Raw genomic sequence first — 19,410 nt, forward strand, 5'->3', positions numbered from 1 at the left:
TGACAATAAAATTTAGATACAGTATTTCAAATGTTCCTTCACCTCTTAAAGGGTTTAAGTGAGTGAAAACCAGCAAGCTATTTTCAAAGTCTTGGATTTTATAGTTTAAGTAATTTCAAAATACATGTTATGGAAATAGTTGAAGTTTTAGAAAAAAAGTGATGAAAGTTTTATTGCTTTAACTTATAAATTTTCCCAAATTTGTTTTTTTTATTTGAATAATTACACTTTGTAACAAGCAGGGTCATTAATTTAGATCACAGTGATATACCCATGCTTTTAAATTCTTTTTTTGAAATTCTATTAATTGCATGTCTAAAAATACTTTATACATTAGATTGTGGTAAAAATCCTGATAATGTTTTCCAAATATTCTTCCCTGCTTTATAGATATAATTTTGATTTGTAAATTTCAAGGTTTTTTATTATCTCAAATACATGTGTAAAGCAGATTTAAGTTACTCTTTTCATTATTTTGTTCCCTGAGATTGTAGAATTTATTAGCGCAATAAGCTTTGCTAAAATATGATTACCATCCTGATTTAAAAACATTAATTAGCATCTTTAACTTTTCATGTGTCTACTCCTAAGCCCCATTTACTCACAACACTACTGCATGCTGTTCATGTTTTCGTTAGAGTGATCACATTGCTTTTCACTCCAGCAGTAGAAATCGCTGGCTTTATTTTGTGTTGTTCCTTGTACGCTGTAGAAGGACATTCTGGGCAGTGCTGATCCGGGCACTCTAGCAGAAGGTGTCCCTCCTGCAAGTCACTGTTTGTCTCATTTCTTGTCCGCTCCCACGGATCCTGTACTCAGCTGACCAGTGCCCTGCCGAACTTCACATGCCCCAGATCCTTAGAATGCAAGCTCGTTTGGAAATTAGGTCTTTGCAGACACACTAGTGAACATGAAGTCATGCTGGTGTCCTAATAAGAAGGTGGCCTCGTGATTCCTCCTAGGCATTGGGGCTGACAGGGGCTCCAGTAATTTCCCCTTGATCTCCAGTTCTCCTGTATCTGGGATAGCCTGAGCTGCTGTCCCCCAAGAGGAGGTTGGGCCCCAGAGTGGTATCAGTTTACCCCCACTCCCTCTCAGGGAAGCGGCTACTGAGGGTTCTGGGAAGATGAGGTCAGTTTACAGGCCAGCTCTGGCCTCACCCTCCTTCTCCTCATTCTTCTTGGGACTTGTTTCACCTGTAGCTGTGGATAGTGGGTTTGGTGTCCATGCTTGGACTGAGCTGGTGACTTCCCAACTGTGGGGGTGACCACTCAAGAACTACACCATGTAAATGGATTCACCAGGGTTTGTTTTCCTGTCTCTCTGAGTTTGTTGTGCCCTCATCTAGGGTCTTTCAGGGACCAGAGGGAAGAATCTAGCACTCACTGAGCAACTTCTGGCCAGTGGTCAGCCCATCAGAGGGGCCAGCTCACTCCATCCTCGTAATGCCATGTGTCATTCCGTTTCATTGACGGAAAAATCATTCAGGAGCAGACCTAAGTCTCCAGCTGGTAGAGGAAGGTCTGGGATACTAACCAGAATGCCTAGCTACACCCAGCTGTGGCAGGCTATCCTTAGAAGACTAAACCACCCCTGTCTCCTCCCCTGCCCATGGTTACTGAGGGAATACAGGCCCAACTGCAACAGAAAATTCCCTCTAGCACACGTTACAACCTTTATATCCTTGGAAGAAATTTGAAGTGGCTTCCACCACACCAGCTAATATCAGAATTCCTGCATTCTCATCCAGAGCTGTGTTATATAGACCTAGAACCTTCCCTCTGGATCTGTAGGCTACAATGAGAGGCGTGGAGCATCCAGGCAGTTTTGCTTCTAATCATGAAAAGCTGCAAACACAGCCCTGGCTGGCGTAGCTCAGTGGATTGAGTGCGGGCTGGGAGCCAAAGTGTCCCAGGTTCGATTCCCAGCCAGGGTACATTCCTGGGTTGCAGGTCATAACCCCCAGCAACCGCACATTGATGTTTCTCTCTCGCGCGCGCTCTCTCTCTCTCTCTCTCTCCCTCCCCTCCCTCCCTAAAAATAAATAAATAAAATCTTTAAAAAAAAAAAAGCTGCAAACACCTACTAATTGGGGTGCCCACTGATTGGAAACTAGTTATTTAAATTATAAGAGTTCCTTACAATGGGACAGTTTTTGACATCTGTTCTTTTGTTAAATAGCTTTATTGAAATATAATTCACATTCTATAAAATTTAAAGTATACAGTTCAGTGGTTTTTAGTATATTCACAAAGCTGTGTAAGCATCAACACAATCTAATTTTAGAACATATTTATTATCCTGAAAAGAAATTCTGTACATGAATAGATATTTTGGAGCCATTAAAAAATGAGGTGGTTCTCTCGTATTTAAATGGAAATGGAACCCTGGCTGGTGTAGCTCAGTGGATTGAGCGCGGGCTGGGAACCAAAGTGTCCCAGGTTCGATTCCCAGCCAGGGTACATGCCTGGGTTGCAGGCCATAACCCCCAGCAACCGCACATTGATGTTTCTCTCTCTCTCTCTATCTCCCTCCCTTCCCTCTCTAAAAATAAATAAATAAAATCTAAAAAAAATAAAAAAAAATAAATGGAAATGTATTCGTGATGGTCAAAAATCATGTGGGGGAAAACATATAACATACAGCCCATTTATTTATAATAGTATGTCTACACATATATACATATTGATGGTTATATATTTGTTCATTAATTTATTTGCATATGCATAGAGTACTATGTATGGAGAAAGAAATGGGGAAGTTTTATTTAAAAAATTTTTTAAAGATTTTATTTATTTATTTTTGAGAGGGGATGGTAGGGAGAAAGAGAGGGAGAGAAATGTCAGTGTGTGGTTGCCTCTCGAGCAACCCCCACTGGGAACCTGGCCCGCAACCCAGGCATGTGCCCTGACATGGGATTGAACTGATGACCCTTTGGTTTGCAGGCTGGTGCTCAATCCGCTGAGGCACACCAGCCAGAGCTATTTTAAATTTTGTATATACTATTTTGATACTATATATTTTATATGCTTTTTTTTACATCAATTGTATGTTTCTGCTATAAACAATAACCTAAGTGAAGTAAACCATGGGGGTGTTCAAAGCAGATAAAGAGATGTTTAGGAGAAGCTGTTGCTGATAAAAAAATAATTGAGAGAAGAAATGACTTTTTGTTTAACTTTCTAATCTTCCCTTAGATGGCGCCATTGTCAAATTTCTGTAGTTTCAAATAGGCCTGGGAAAAAACCAACCAGCCATTGTTTCCGCCTACGATTTTTTATTTTCACATGTTTTTCTTTTAAGTCACTTGAAAAAAAAGTTAAAGCCCCTTTCAGAAATACACTATTTCAAGTCAATGAGGGTAAATGAATTGAAGTGCTTCTTGAAAAATTTAGTCATTAGATAAAAATACTGTCAAATGCATGTACAGACGGCACCTGGGAACAAGTGACTTTCTCTCAGTCCTGTGAAATCTCACCACTGACATCCTGATTACCAGAAGTGTAAAATGCTGTGTGTTACTGTAGAAATTTTTATAACTTTGAGTAGGCTGGGATACCACTCAAAGTTATAATCCTACCTTTTCACCATCACCTCCTTTATTTTTATATCATATGTTTCATTACTGGGAAGACGTTTTGTCCAAAATGGCACTTACAAAATAGTTAGTGATTCTTCTACTGCATAAGTATATATCTGATTAGTTAAAGTTCCTGATAGACAAAGGGGCTACCTAGGTAGGTTGATATAACTTCAGCCAAAAGTGGGAGGAACTTGAACTCAGTAGTAAGAGCAAGGGCCCTGGGGTCTGCTCCTGATCAGCTGTGCCGGTCAGTGCTGTGGGTGAGTTCCTGCAGCTTTATGGGCCTCGTGGGGCTAAGCCACAGTGCACTCAAAGCACACTGTGCTCTGCAATAAACACTAGTTAATATTACTGGCGTTCTACTCAACACGAGCCTCCTCATCCATAGGCAGCCACTTGGGATCTTTCACTGACCCTGCGAAGTCTCAAGCAGGCACCATGGGGCTAGGTTTATCTTTGGGCTGCTTGTGAGACTGTGCAGGGATGCTTCGCTTCCTTGCTTGAAATGCCGGAGTTGCCCCATTTATAGAGTTGGTGGGCTGAGTAGCAGGAATCTTGGGTTTACAGGTTTGCAGACGGTCCCTGCAGCACCCACGGTCTGGGGGCAGTATCTGTGAGTCCTCCGGAGTGGAAATGGCAGCGCAGCCATAAGGAGAACGGAGCAGGATGTCGATGAGCCCCTTTCATTCAGGTGGTGACTTTAAAAAGAACAGATTATCATAATTTCGACAATTGGTCAGAATTTGGTACCTGGATTGCTTAGAGCCAGGCCCACTCCTAGCACATGGCTTTCTACGTGCAGTTTACCTGGAACCACTTGGGAATGAGGGGCACTGCCCCCTGTTCAGTAGGAAATCCACTACTTTTGACTCCGCAGTCGGCACTTTGCATCCAGGGATTCAACCAACTATGGATCAAAAATTGTATTTTTCATACACTGTTGGGAATCTGGGGCTGGGAATGCAAAAATACTGTTTTTGTCCTGTAGTTGGTTGAATCTGCTGATGTAAAACCCAGGGATACGAAGGGCTAAGTGTATTTGTTTGGAAAAAAAAATCTGCATATCAGTGGACCCTTGCAGTTCAAACCTGTGTTGTTCAAGACACAACTGCATTTGCTATGGACAAGTGCAGCTATGCTAATTCTAAAAAAGTAGCTAACATTCTCCTCTTGATTGCAAAATGCAATTCTGAACAAACCCCACAGATACAGGAAAGTTCGCTTTCTTGGAGAAGGTGAAAAACTTTCTCGTAGCAGAGAGAGAGAGAGCAATTCTTCTTTGTTTTTAATGCTATCAGTGTGTATATTGGTGGGTGGGTGGGTACTGACTGGACTGGCAATTCTTAAGATAGTACGTACTTATGAGCATGGAAGTGACACACTCATTTTTGTAGCCCTGTAGCCCCTCTCCGGCTGAGCTGACAAGAGTGGCACTGAGGGCAACAATTAGTGAGGGGGTAGGGGGGTCATTGCAGGGTTTGGAGCATCTGGCCGTCAGAGGCTGTGTTTCTGACCTTGGAAAACAAAGCTAAGGTGACTGTTTGGATTTCCTACACTGATGCCTTCCACGGGTTCCTGGGCTGGCGGGTGGTTTTTATAGATGTGTTTTGCCAGGGATGAGAGTAGGGAGGGGGTGGAGAGGGTACACAGGAGGAAATGTCATGGTTGATCAACAGAACTATAGTAGGCACTGTGCTAAATTTAACACGGAAGTATAACTTACATACCATAAAAATCGTCCATTGTAAGAGTGCACGTCAGTGACTTTTAGTTAGAATTGCCCAGTTAAATTTTAATTTCAGATAAACAACAATCCTTTTTTAGTATAAGTATGTCCCATGAAATATCTAAGACATACTTACACTGAAAATATCGGGTTGCCCAAAAAGTCCATTATGTTTTTCCCATATGATGGCTCTAGTACTACTTAGTTGTCTTTAACTTCATTCAAAACAATTTTGTTAGATTGTATTGTGATAGCTGTCATATCAGCATGCATGTAAAAAAACTTAATTAAAATTGGTGAATTTTTGTGCAGCCATTTTAATATTGAAGATGGAAGAAAACATGCAACATTTTCAGTGTGTTATGCTTTATTATTTCAAGAAAGGTAAAAACACAACTGAAATGTAAAAAAGGATTTGTGTGGTGGATGGAGAAGGTGCTGTGACTGATCAAATGTGTCAAAAGTGGTTTGCAGAGTTTCTTGGTACTATTGACATTTTGGCCAAATAATTCTTTGCTGTGGGGCTGTCTTGTGCATTGGAAGATGTTTAGCAGCACCCCGCTACCCTCTACCCTCTAGAAGCCAATAGCAGGAGATAGCTGACATACTCAAAACACCCAAATCAATAGTTATTGGTAAAAATGAAAAATGTGGCTTTTACAGAAAAATGAGGACTTTTTGGCCAACCCAATATTTGTTATCTGAAATTCAGATTTAATGAGTGCCCTGTATTTACTTGCTAAATGTGAGAACTCTGTATTTTATAAATACACAGGGTTGTGCGATGACCACCCTGTGTGGTTGTAGAACATTTCCATCCTCCTAAAAGTTCCCTCTTGCCCATTTGCAGTCGACCACCAATTCCTCAAGTCCCAGGCAACCCTGGGTCTGCATTCTGTCTCTGCAGAGTTCAGGAAGGCTGTATTTTTAAGTAGAGAGATCCAGCTGCTGCTTAGTTTAAAATCCAAGTATTTACATGAACAGATCTGAGCGGCTTCTGGGTTGGCGGCATGTAGAATATTGGAATGCCTTGGTGTTTTTAGACCACAGCACGTAAGCCTGCTGTGGGGATGCTGAGAGCCTCTTGGCCTGGCACTGAGAACAGAGACCTTCTCCAGGCCCAGCCAGGGCAGGCAGGAGCTTGGAAGGGCTCTTAGGAGATCAGAAGGGACTATTCAAGGATGCTGAATGCTACACTGCCAAAGTGCTGGTCTTTGGTCACCTGGGCCCAGCCTTGGAGTGACATAACTAAATATTTCATTTAGTTGAGTGTCAAGGTGCCTAGCGCTGTGTCCGTTACATAAACGGTAGCTTGAAAACAGCTGTCCATGAATTCAGAGTTCATTTGACACATATTGCCGACCACTCACCGAGGGCTAGAGCATCGATCTGAGGATACACATGAAGGATGGCCCCTGCTTTAAGAAAATTAATTCTTTAGCAGCTAATGTTTACTGACTACTAACTGTGTGCTAGTGTTTTCTAAGTGCTTTATGTGTGTTAATATCTTATCCTCACAAATGATACAAGGCAGATACTATCACTTTCCCCATCTTGCCTATGAGAAAGTAGAGGCCCAGAGAGGTTAAGTAAGTCCCCTAAGGTCACACAGCTAGTCTGGGCCTAAAAGAGCCTTTTCTCATCACTACTCTGTGCTGCCTGACACTGTGTGTGGTAAGTTTGGTGGAAGCCCAGGAAGCAAGGTGTCTGGGCCCCTGGGAAGGAGGGGCCAGGCATCTCCATTGGGGAGTTAACTGACCAAAGATTCAGGGAACAGCATTCCAAGCAGAGGGAACAGTGTATGACAAGGCAAGACACAAGAGAATGTGGCATAATGAAGAGTGACCAACAAGGCTTGGAACAAATGACATTTCAGAGCATTTTTTTTTTAAATCCTGGAATTTTCCTTAGGGGAAAAAAGTCAGATTTTGTCAAGGCAGAGTCTCAGATGAGAGCCCTGATGACCTTCAGGAGTGGCTTGTGGCAACCGTCTCAGCTTGGTGAGCTGTTTCTGACCCACGCCTCACCCACACGAGGTCTGTTCTTCTGTCATAAAGGAGCTGATGACAGACTCGTGCTGTGGGGCTCACAACAGAACACAGTGTGGTGCAGGGCGCAATGCAGGTTAGTGAAACGGAATCACGTGGGTGGCACACATTTGAGCTTTTAAGTCAGCACACGGCTGCCCACATGTGACACCTGTGCCTGATGTGTGCCTTTAGGAGGGGCAAAGCCTCTTGCCTTCCGCTCTTGGTGGCAGGGGATTTTCGGTGTTGATTTCCATCTGGTGGAGGCCTCTTCTTGCTTCCTGTACCTGCGGTTCTGGAGAGGTGCCAGGTGTCGAACCAGCCCTGGGCTCAGGAACATATTTGCAGGGAACCACAGGAGGGCAAAGTCCTCTCGCTGGCGCCCCTCGCTGGCTTCCTGGTGATTGATCACTATGGGAACCGAGCTCCCTTCCTCTTTGCTGCTCGGTGGTTGGGGGCGAACATTGTTGATGCCGTGGCTGCACAGATCAGAAGTTCCTTCCTTTTTCCTGTTGCAGAAATGCTGCAGCCACCGCCGTTGTCCTAGAATGGCAGCTCACACCTGAAGAGCTCGAGCTTGGGAAAAACAATCTCATTCCCTGGGGGTCATGGGAGTCTTCTGGATAAGAGGTGAGGCCTGAGAACAATGCCCGTGTGAGAACAATGGCTGAACTGGGGCCCTGCTTTTCCCTTTCCCTCAGCTCTCCTAGCCACATTTAAAAAATGGATTTGCAGGCTGTTGCAGGTAATATTGTTTTAGGTGGCAGAAAACAAAGTCCCTTTGTGTGGGCAAAGCCTTCCATGCGGGCAGAGCCCCCTTCCACTGCCTGTACCTACCCACCTGTGGAGACCCCAGGAGAAATCTCTTCTTGGAGAGCGAGGCTTGCAGATGGGGGGCATGCATGGATACAGGAGGAGAGGGGAGGTGCCGATGGAGTGGAGATGCCGCTTGCAATTGGGGTTGGTATTCAGGGCACCCCGCACACCTGCGTCATCATCAGTCACTTCCGCCTTCACAGGAGTTTCAGGTGTTGTCAGCTGGAGGTCTCGGGACAGCTGGTGCTGCTAGCGTTCACCTAGCACTGGAGCCCCTCCTTAGGGACCTGGTCCTGCATCAGAGCACCCAGGGCCTGACATCACAGGTACTATGCGAGGTCCTGGATGTGAGGACGCAGGGCAAGTGGTGAGTGGGGATCCCAGAGACAATGAAGGACGCTCCCAGGCCCCTCACTGGCTGACCAGGCAAGTCACAGTCAACCTCAGGGACCTTCTCTGTAAGTTGGCCGAAGGGATGGGGATGGGAGAAGAGGGACTAAGGGCACCTCACATTCACCCATGTCCCTGTTGAGGAGGTCCATTTAAAAATAATTTTCTGGTGCAACTGGTCATGAAACTATGTGGGAGGGAAGTGTTCCATTTAGGAGCTGGGGCATTCCAGGGCGTCTCCAGAACAATGTTCAAAAATCCCCCTTTACCCCCTTGACCATCCACGATCATTCCTATGTCCCTCTTAGGTCTCAGCATGTCCCTGCTCTCTTTCCACCTAGAATGTCCCTTCATTTGGAGCATGCTTGCTCCCCGTCACAGTGGGATTCTTCCAGGTTCTTAGTCACAGGGTGGAAATTCATGTTTTGTCTTCGTTAGGACCCCCTGCTGCCCCGCACCCCTCAGCCTTAGGGAGGAGCCAGTGGTGACAGAGGTGGCCAGCCAAATGCCCTCAGAGCACCTCTTCCTCTTGGTACGAGAGGATGAGCCTCATTAGGGAGGAAACTCCGAGGCTGTGCACTTATGGGACCAGCAGGAAGGGAGGAGTTTGTGCTGTGCTCAGCTTTCTCCTCACCTCCCGAAGGCTCTCGCTCCCAATGAGAGCCCAGAAAATTGGGAGGTTGAAAGCGGCAGGGGCTGCCCAATCCCTCAGTAATCCCCCAGCAACACCTGCACCAGGGAGCAGCTGACCAGAGCTTGAATCCTTCAGGGACAGGGAACTGTCTGGTCCATTTTCTAAAAATGGGGACTTTGATTGAGATTATAGTAGATTCACATGGATTTGTAGTAAAAAATGTAGAGAGATCCTTTGTACACTGGTCCAGTTTCTCCCAGTGGTAACACTTGGTGAAACTACAATGTAATATACTACAGCCAGGACACGGGCATGGATACAGCCCGTGGGCCTTACTCCGTTGCCCCAGTTTCACCTGCACTCACTGTGTCTGTGTGTAAGGTTCTGCACAGCTCCCCCACCTGCGCGGGCTCATGTCTCCGGGGCCCGCCGGAGCACAGGTGCAGCACCACAGGCGTCCCTCCTTTGTCTTTTTATAGCTACATCCACTTCCCTTTCTGTCCTCATCCCCAGCCTCCGGAAACCGCTAATCTGCCCTCCATGTCTAAAGTTTTGGTATTTCAAAATGTTATGTCAATAGAATCGTATTTTGGGGGTTGGCTTTTTTTTGTCTTTTTTGCTCAGCATATTCCCCAGGAGTTTCATCCAAAGTGTTGCATGCATCTATTGTTCATTCCTTTTTAATGCTGAGGCGTCATCCACAGTATGGATGCACCACCATTGGTGGAGCCATGCACCCACGGAGGGGCGTCTGGGCTGATTCCAATTTTTGGGAAAGCTGGATTTACAAATAAAGCTGCTGTCAACATTCAAACCTTCAGGTTCAGATTTTTTGTGTGAATGTATGTTTTTTTTTTTGGTTTCTCTGGGGAATTGGTTCATTTTTTAAACAGCTCAAATTAAGGCAGATCCTTGAGGTTTGTGAGGGATCCATTTGGAGACCTATCTGCGTTCTCACATCCTCAACGTTAGAAATGTTTATGCAGGTTCCTGGCTTGGTCCTGGATCACACGAATTGCACGGCTGTCTAGGAACACTATTTCCGGTGTGTGTTCTTCCACCCCAGCCTGTCTGCCTTTTTTTATTTGGATGTATTTGTTTATTTTAATTTTGTTTAGTCAGGTGATGAAGCTGTAAAAAAACAACAGGCAACATTAAGACAATCGTATAGAACAAACTGAAGGGTTATATCCTACAATAACCTTGGTGAATAGATACTTTATACTCTGTATTGTAACTGTTTTCAGAAACTGACCCCTTCAGTCTTGGTCCTAAGCTAAAGATGTTCCTACTGTGGAGCGTTCAAAAGTGGTTTTATCCCAGAGGCACTGTGCAAAACCCAAGGGCTCGGGTCCGGAGTCAGGCAGCCAGGGTTCCAACGGGCTTTACCGCTTAAACCTGGGCAAGTGCCCTCACCTCCCTGAGGGGCTTGTTTCTCTCCTGTGCAGAGAGGATGACACTAGCATGCGGTTCTCAGGGTCCAATGAGCCAGTTCACGGGAGGCGCTGAGGGCTCCATGACCGGAGGGGGCTTCACGGGGAGCATTATATCACACTTGCCAGAGAAAGGCTCCCTGCAGGTCTCCTATACCTACCATCTCGCTCAAAATCAAGGCCCTGCTGTCCCTCCCAACGTCAGCCAGTCCGCCTCACTCTGCTGCCCTCACTCCCAGAGGGGCTCTGTTTTCCTCGGTTCTGTGTGTCTTGTCCATGGCTCTTGTCATTCTTCTGCCCTTCAGACCCTGGGGACAAAGACCGTGAGCACTTAGGCTGCTTTTGTTTTCCTTCTGGGTTTTTCTGGCTCCTGCCACGCTTGCTGTCCGGTGGGGTCGGCTGGATCTGCTCGGCTAGCCACAAAGGGGCCACAGGTGCATTTTCATGTCACCTGGCAGGTCATTCACGAGCTCCACGAACAATTTCAAAGCCCTTCTTTGCACCAGTCAGAACTGTGACCCCAGCTTTCAAGCAGCAGAGGCCACTTTGCATCTCTGCGACGACCGCCAACTGCCTTTTCCTTTTGTGTTTCTCTTCAAGCCTGACAGTCAGCAGGAACGATTCTCTGACTCACGCCATTGGTTTTGACTATTTGCCTCCTTAGTAGCTTCATCAGTAAGATGAAGAGACTGTTCATCTGAATGATGAAGAGGAAGTTTTCCCCCCGGAGAGAGAGGGCCTGGCCCGAGTGGCCGCTGGGGTCCCTGGGAACTGGCACGTGAACGGCCTCTGGCCAACCTCAGGAGCCGCGCAGCTGTTTCCTCTGGAGTCATCTCCCTCTCTCCGCTGCCTCTAACGACCTTCCTCAAACCGCTCCTCTCCTGCTGTGTTGCAGAGCTCTGACTGCAATGTGCATCTCTGTAATTTCTACCCACAAGTAGGGTGAAAAATGTCCACTTCTCCTTTCATATAAAAACAGTATAACTGTTTGAAGATAATGACCAGATATTCCCCCAAATCTTAACATCCCACCTCCTTCAAATGCTCCTCTTAGGACGCAGTTTGAAGGCCCCCGTCTCAGCATTTTCATCGCTGGTCCGCATGCTTCGAGGAGTCACGCCCTCTCTGCCCCCAGCACCAAGCTTGAATGACAACATACAAGTGGGACTGTCTTCTCCTCTCTTCTGAACTCTTTGTTTCCATCAACGCTGGGAGCTGTGGCATCGACCACAGCCCTTTTAAACTCCTGCCGTTCCCATACCTGCTGCTGCTAAGGAGCATCTCCCTTATCCTGCATTTTAAGGTCAGCTTTGAGGGGTTAAGTTCGGGAACTTAACTTTCTGTTATATATCATCATTTGGCCCATTTGGCCCATTTCTTCCTCCTGGTGACATCCTTTGGACTACTGATTCTGTGACTTGGCCTCTTCCCTGTCCCTCTCAGGGCTGTGTCATTAGGGACTCAATCAGCATGCTTTTAGGAGTCCTTGTGTGAGCCATCCCTAAAAACATTGACCAGGAGTGGGTGGGTTGCAGAGCGGGAGAGGTGTTGAGCAGTGCTTTGGAGAGCCCTGCTGTCACTAGGCCCCCAGCTTGGGGTACTATCCTTCTGTGGTGGGTCACCTACCTTCTGACTTTGCCTTCTCGTCCCCACCGGGAGGGCCTGGGTTGACCCTGAGACCTGGCTGAGCTTTCAGGGTCCTCCTGGCGGATGGGGCACTGGCGGGGCTTGGCCTGGGGTGAGGTGTGGGGGATTTCCCTGTGCCCCCAGCCAAATGAGTCCTGCTGGGATGGGGGTGGAGGGGTGGATTTTGGATGTCCTACTATGGATGTCTGGCTGCAATAGGGCTGTTTCTCCAAGGAGGCCCGGTGAACCACCCTGCCCCAGCTCGAGGGCAAAGCAGGAATTGGGGTGGAGATCAGTTCTGAGGGGTCCTCTCTCAGCCCACCGCTGCCCTGCCTGTGGCCATGAAGCTGGACAAGGAGAAGCTGGAGCCAAACCCCAGAAGGAGGTGAGTGAGGATGCGGAAGTTCTGCAGAAAGACCGTAAGCAGTTTGCCAGGCTCCTGAAGCAGAGGAGGATAGCCCTGGCGTAGCCCCAGGCTGATGCTGGACTCCCCCTGGGAGTTCTTTTTGGGAAGCTACCCAGCCCAACGACCATCTGCTCTGTCGATGTCAGTTTGAAGAACACGTGTAGGCTGCAGCCCCTGCTGCAGAAGTAGGCAGAGGAAGCTGATGACCACAAGAACCTGCAGGAGGCATGCAAGGCGGGGACCTCTGTGCAGGTATGGAAGAGAAAGCAATGTGAAGCCCAGGACACAAAGGAGTGTGGAGAACCGAGTGAGGGACCACATGCGGAATGTGTTCCTGCGGTGCGGGAAGGCCACCCTGTCGCAGATCGACCACATCGCCCTGCAGCCCTGGCTGGAGGAAGACGTGTGGATCGAGTGTGGTTCTGCAACTGTCACCAGGAGGGCAAAGGATCAAGCAGTGACTGTTCTCAGTGAGAGGATTTTGAGGCTTCTGGGCTTCCTTTCTCAGGGGAGGGGGATTGGTGTCCTTTCCTCTGACACCAGGGCCCCGTTTAGGTATCTCAGGCTATGTGGGCCCTCACGCCACTACACGGTGCTCCTCGGTCCCTTTCCCCGCAGGGGAAGCCTTTCCCTTTGGGTCTGTCACTGCCCTGGGCATTCGTATACATTCAAAGTGAGGGGCCTGCCCTTCCCAGAAAACGGGAGAATGAGGGGAAGAACCCTGAGAGTTGTTCCAGGGCTTTGGGACTCAGTTCTCCCTTCACTACGGAGCTGGGAGCACAGCTGTGTTGGGGTGGGGAGTGTGGGGAACCAGCTGGAGTGAAGGTGAAGTTCAGGGATGCTCTTGGGCTTAATCTCCACAGCACTTATCACTTTGATCTTAAGTAAAGAAACCTGAGACACACACACACACACACACACACACAAGCTCACACGAAGGAAAAAAGGAAAAAGAAAAAAAATGTCGACCAAGAGCTGGAAGAAGACAGCCATGTGGTAGTCCACAAGATAGCTCCGTTGAATTGACTCTGATTAAAGCTCTTTTGATGCCATTGTCACAGAAATGGCAGGTACCATGCACTTCTCCAAGAAGACCCCAGGCCAGACTTGGTCAGATGTCTTTCTGAAATCCAGAAAGCTTGTATCTGCAGTATTTTACTGTTTTAACAGTCTAGTAACCCTGGCAACAATTAAAACCAGGTTAACATGTCCTGATTCATTGTTAGAAGCTCCTTGCCAGCTTCTAGTCATCTCCACTTCTGGCTTGGTAACTGCAGGTGTCCTGGGCCAGCACCCGTAGGAGTTCTGCTCTGATCTGTACCATCTACTGGCCACTAGGCCCCCTCCCATTTCCTCACTGAGCAGCCCCCTCCTGGTCCCCCTGCTTCACAACCCAGACTTCATCTTGCCCTTAATACCTGCCCTCATCCCTCCTGCATGTGACCTTCACAGTCAGCCCTTGCTAGGCCTGGCCCAGACCCCCCATTCTCTACCTTTCTCTAGACTCCCACCACAGTCCGGGCCTCCTCCATAATTTGTTTCGTCAAAGACTTGATCGAAGTTCTGATGCAGTGTGAGCCGTGACTCACTAGGAAAAGATGTTGGGGGATGCTTAGAAACAACATGCAGTTTTTACATGCCTAATAAATAATCTGCTGGAGTTTTGTGGAGAGTGAAGATCAAGGCCCCTGTGATCTGTGATTTTGAAATTCCCTGTCCCAACCTGCCCCTCCTTTTTTGAACCCTCACCCGAGGACATTGTTTTCATAGCTTTTAGAGAAAGGGGAAGGAAGAGAGAAACATCGATGCAAGAAAGAAGCATTGATTCTGCTCCCAGGCCACGGATCATAGGCGTCTGGACTATGGGTCACACACAGCCATGCCCGAATCAGGAAACAAACCCACAACCCAGGTATGTGCCCTGACTGGGAATCAGACCTGCAACCTTGGCGTATTGGGACGATGCTCCAACCAACCAAGCCATACCAGCCAGGACCTCCACTCCCCCTCACCCTTTTTTTTTTCAGTTCAGGACATTATCTGGGTTTCAGGCTAGGTACTAGAAGGGGACATAATTGTCCCCAACAACTTCGTCACCTGGAGGCCAGCCCAGGAACAGCACCAACATGGCCCAAAAAGCTGAAAGAAGCCTCTTAGGCAGGAGCCACTGTTTCCTTTCAAAGCAAGAAAATAGAGGGATAGTGGGCTGAGAGCAGAGGAGAAAGTGCCCTCTGCTTCCTCCCGCAGCGCTTCCTGCCAGATTTCCTTTTCAAATCAAGGTGACAGCTGATCACGATAAGAAAGGTCACACACTTCTGCTGGCCCCATGAATGCCAGTTAGGCGGAGACAAAGCTAATCACACACTGGACTGAGAACCACTCTGGTGGGTAATGTTTTAAGTAGTTTAAAATATTTTTCTCTTGTAAATTTCCAGAGCCTACGTGCAGAAGTGGGCAAACCACAGAGGGGTGCTTCAGACAGCAGCTGTCAGCCTCCATTCCCCTCTCTCCCCTTCTGTGTTTTCTGCTCCTCTTCCTCAGTCCCTGAGGTTAAAATGTTAGGGGAAGGATGGATACCTAACATCCAAATTTTAGGATTAAGAAAACCAGTTGGATTAATGGCTGCTACCTTTTCCTGGGCCACCAGGTGAGGCTCCTTGACTCTTGGAGGTAGGAGTCTCCAGGCACTGATGGGGTGATGTGGGGGGTGGGGACATTATTCCACTGGTAAATCCCATGGAAGAGGGAGTGAGACTCTATTAAAAATGCTTTTAAGTTGCAGACACTGAACTGAAGCGATCCCACCACACACACACAGCTGCTGAGTGTGCTGGCAGGGAGGGGAAACCGCCCCAGTAACGGGGTTCAGAGCTGGGACACTGGAGAGACTCTGGGCTCAGACCACTCACCATGAATCTTAGTCGTGTTGCCAGCACAGGTCGAGGCGGGCCAACCAGAGAACCTGCTCAGGGTTCCCCAGATGGCCGTTGAGCACACTTAGCATTTGCTCAACAACTAGCTTCAAAACAGACTTCGGAATCAAAACCTGGTGATAAGCTGGAAACATCCTGTACTTTAGACCAAAGTCGCTCTTTGTATCTAGAGTTCGTTTTGTTGATCTTTAGATTAACAACAACCTGCCCTCCTCCCACCCCTCAAACCCAAGGTGGTTGTTCCTACAGAGTTGTTCCTGGCAGGGTAATTGCTCCGGGAACTCCTGATAAACAAGTTAGGGTTTCCTCTTATTTTAGTAAAGTGTACTTCATCTTGGAGACAAAGGACAGAAAAGGGAGAACAAGGACAAAAAAATATTCTATTGATTATTATTGTTATTACTATTATTGTTACTGCCACTATGACATTATCAGGAATAGCCACTCTCTGATGGGTATATGGTTTGCCAGTACCTCTGAGTCGTATCCTCACGGAGGGGGTGGCGTGAATGACGGTAGAGGAGGTGGATTTGTAGCTTGCTGAACGTTTATATCAAAGGAATTTTGACTGAGGTCAGATGGAGGTAAGCCTCTTGTAGCGTGCCATAGGTTTCTTCTATCTTTCTCCTATTGAGTGTTTTTATTAATAACTTGCATGAGAACTCTGGTGATCTTCTGATAAGATCTGTGGATGATTCTCAGCTGGGAGGGAGAAGTCAGAAGATACAATCGATTGTCAAGACCGTGGGTAAAGGCTCTGTCCCGGAAGCGGGTCTCCTTATCCACCTTAGCCTGAGGGGGAAAGCTAGAGGGCAACACCCAGCAAGGGCCCCCTTTCATTCCTTAACTGCCAGGAGGAGCTTCTCTCAGCTTGCTTCTCTCTGTGTTGGATAATCTGTTGATAGGTCCCTTCCAAATTCCCAAGGGCACGGCCAGGCCTTTGTCTGTCCTGGTGTTTAGCATGGTGCCTGCTAGGAATCGGAGCCGCCTCCCTGTGTCTGGGGCATCCTTGATGTTTCCCATTCCTATGGGGCCTCCTAGCAAACACCAACTGGCCTGGCCTGGCCTGGAACAGGGGCTGGAGCTGAGTCTTCTGCTCAGGAAGGTGCCATAAAAGTCCAGTTACTGGAGGTCTCAGAGCAAGTCAGAGAGGCACAGGCAGGAAGATGTGATTCTGAAACTTCCTGATACTTCACTTTCTGGCTCTGTTTCCTCATCTCTAACAGGGGTCATGACACTCTCTGTGGTGGGCTGCTAGCGGGCCCCCAAAGATAACCAGGTTCTATCCCTGGAACCTGCGATTTTTACCTTATTTGTAATAAAGGTCTTTGCATATTTAACTAAATTAGGGATCTTGAGATAGGGGTGATTATTCTGGATCATCTGAGTGGGCCCTAAATGTCATAACAAGTGTCCTTAAAAAAGAAAGGTGGAGCATGATTTGACTCACAGAGGAGAAGGCGGTGAGAAGATGAAGCAGAGAGAGATCTGAAGATGCCAGCCTTGAACAGGACAGTGATGCAGCCACAGCCAAGGTGTGTCAGCAGCCACCACAGGCTGGAAGATGCAAGGAACACATTCTCCCTGAGAGTCGCTACAAGGGAGTGTGGCCCTGCTGACACTTGGAGTGTGGTCCAAGATGCCGCTTTTGTATTCCTGCCTTCCAGAACTGTGAGAGAGTAAGTTTCTGTTCTGTTAAGCCGCTAAATTTGTGGGAATTTGTCAGAGCAACCACAAGAAACTGAGACACCTGCCTCCTAGGGTTTTTAAATTAACAACTTTATTGAAATGTATTTCACATGCCATACCGTTTGTCTGTTTAAAGTGTACAATTCATTTTTTAGTGTATTCAGAGTTGTGCAGCCATCACCACACTCAACTTTAGAATACTCTAATTACCCTTAAAAAAAAAAGCAAATGCATACCCATAGCAGTCACTTTCCATTTCTCTTCTAGGAAATACTAATTTGCTTACTATCTCTATGGATTTGCTTATTGCGGACATTTCATGTAAATGAGATCAGATAATATGTGGTCCTTTGTGTCCGGCTTCTTTGCTGCTGTGGTTCCCAGGATCGCCATGTAGGAGCACGCGTCGTACTTCATTCACTTGTGTTGCCAAATAACATCCTATGGTGCGGACACAACACATTGTGTTTGACTCTTCATCAGCTGATAGGCATTTGAGTCATTTCTACTTTTTGGCTATTATTAACAATGCTACTTTGAACATTTGTGTAAACATGTTTTCATTGCTTTTGGAGGTAGACCTAAAAATGGAATTGCTGTGGGGTCATATGGTGACTCTATTTTTAACCTTTTTGAGGAAATACCAGACTGTTTTCCAAAGTAACTGTATCATGTTACATGTCCACCAGCAGTGCATGACGGCTCCAGGTTCTCCACATCCTCACCAGCACCTAATGTTGTCTGTCTTTTTAACTATGGCCATCCTAGTGGGTGTGAAGTGATAGTCATTGTGGATTTGATTTGCATCCCCTTAGTGACTAACGATGTCATATTTTCTTGTGCTTATTGACTATTTGCATACCTTCTTAAGAGAAATGTCTGTTCGAGTCCTTTGTCCATTTTAATTTTATTTTTCAATTACAGTTGACAGTCAATATTATTTTATATTGGTTTTGGGTGTGCAGCATAGTGGTTAGACAGTTATATCATTTAGACAGTGGTCCCTCTCTGTAACTCTAGTATTCACCTGGTGCCATATACGTAGTTATTGCAATACTACTGACTCTGTTCCCTGGGCTGTGCTTTACACCCAGGACCATTCTGTGACTATCAATTTGTACTTTCTAATCCCCTCACCTTTTTCACCTAGCCCCTCCCCCATCCCTCTCCAGTCTGGCCACCCTCAGTCTGTTCTTTGTGTCTATGCACCTGTTTCTGTTTTAGTTGTTCATTTATTTTGTTCTTTAGATTCCACATAAAAGTGAAATTGTATGGTCTTTCACTTTTTCTATCCTACTTATTTCACTTAGCATAATACCCTCTAGGTCCATCCATGTTGCTGCAAATGATAAGATTTGATTGTTGTTTTTTTATAGCCAAGTAACATTCCATTGTACCTATGTATCACATCTTCTTTATCCAATTGTCTGTTGATGGGCACTTGAGTTGGTTTCACATCTTGGCTATTGGACATAATGCTGCAGTGAACACAGGGGTGTATATATCTTTTCAAATTAGTATTTTGGTTTGGATTTCTTTGGATATATATCCAGAAGTGGAATTGTTTGGTCATAAGGTAGTTCTATTTTTAATTAGAACTTTATGGTTTTCCATAGTGGCTGTACCAATCAGCATTCTCACCACCAGTACCCAAGGGTTCCCTTTCCTCCACATCCTCACCAACACTTGTTGTTTGTGTATTTATTGATGATAGCCATTCTGACAGGTATGAGGTTATATCTCATTGTAGTTTTATTTTTCAAATACATTTTATTGATTATGTTATTGCAGTTGTCCCAAATTTCCCCCCTTTTGCCTGCCTCCACCCTGTACCCCCCATTCTCTCCAGCAACCCCTTAGTTCATGTCCATGTGTCATGCATATAAGTTCTTTGACCACTCCATTTCCTATACTGTTCTTAACATCCCCCTGTCTATTTTGTAGCTATCAATGTATACTTCTTAATCCCTGCACCTTTTCCCCATCACAACTGATAACCCTCCAAATAATCTCCATATCTGAGGTTCTGGTTCTGTTCTGCTTGTTTGCTTAGTTTGTCTTTTAGATTCAGTTGTTGATAGCTGTGAATTTATTGCCATTTTAATGTTCATAGTTTTGATCTTCTTCTTTCTCTTAAATAAGTCCTT

The 19,410-nt window shown here is 46.4% G+C and overlaps 1 protein-coding gene and 1 pseudogene across 3 annotated transcripts in view; both read left to right on the forward strand.

Annotated features, from left to right (window-relative positions):
- The first annotated feature begins 8,616 nt into the window (after window positions 1-8,616).
- Window positions 8,617-13,524, forward strand: LOC118502166 (annotated as a pseudogene).
- An 894-nt stretch (window positions 13,525-14,418) lies between these two features.
- The window catches only part of PECAM1 (platelet and endothelial cell adhesion molecule 1), a 66,838-nt gene continuing 61,846 nt past the window's right edge, over window positions 14,419-19,410 (forward strand). For all 3 annotated transcript variants that reach the window (XM_036033492.1, XM_036033493.1, XM_036033494.1), the window contains exon 1: window positions 14,419-14,553. In XM_036033492.1, coding sequence (XP_035889385.1) covers window positions 14,447-14,553 — 107 coding nt within the window. In that variant the 5' untranslated portion in view covers window positions 14,419-14,446. The remainder of the gene's footprint in view (window positions 14,554-19,410) is intronic.

Source organism: Phyllostomus discolor, chromosome 8, assembly GCF_004126475.2.
Source record: "Phyllostomus discolor isolate MPI-MPIP mPhyDis1 chromosome 8, mPhyDis1.pri.v3, whole genome shotgun sequence".
Lineage (NCBI taxonomy): Eukaryota > Metazoa > Chordata > Mammalia > Chiroptera > Phyllostomidae > Phyllostomus > Phyllostomus discolor.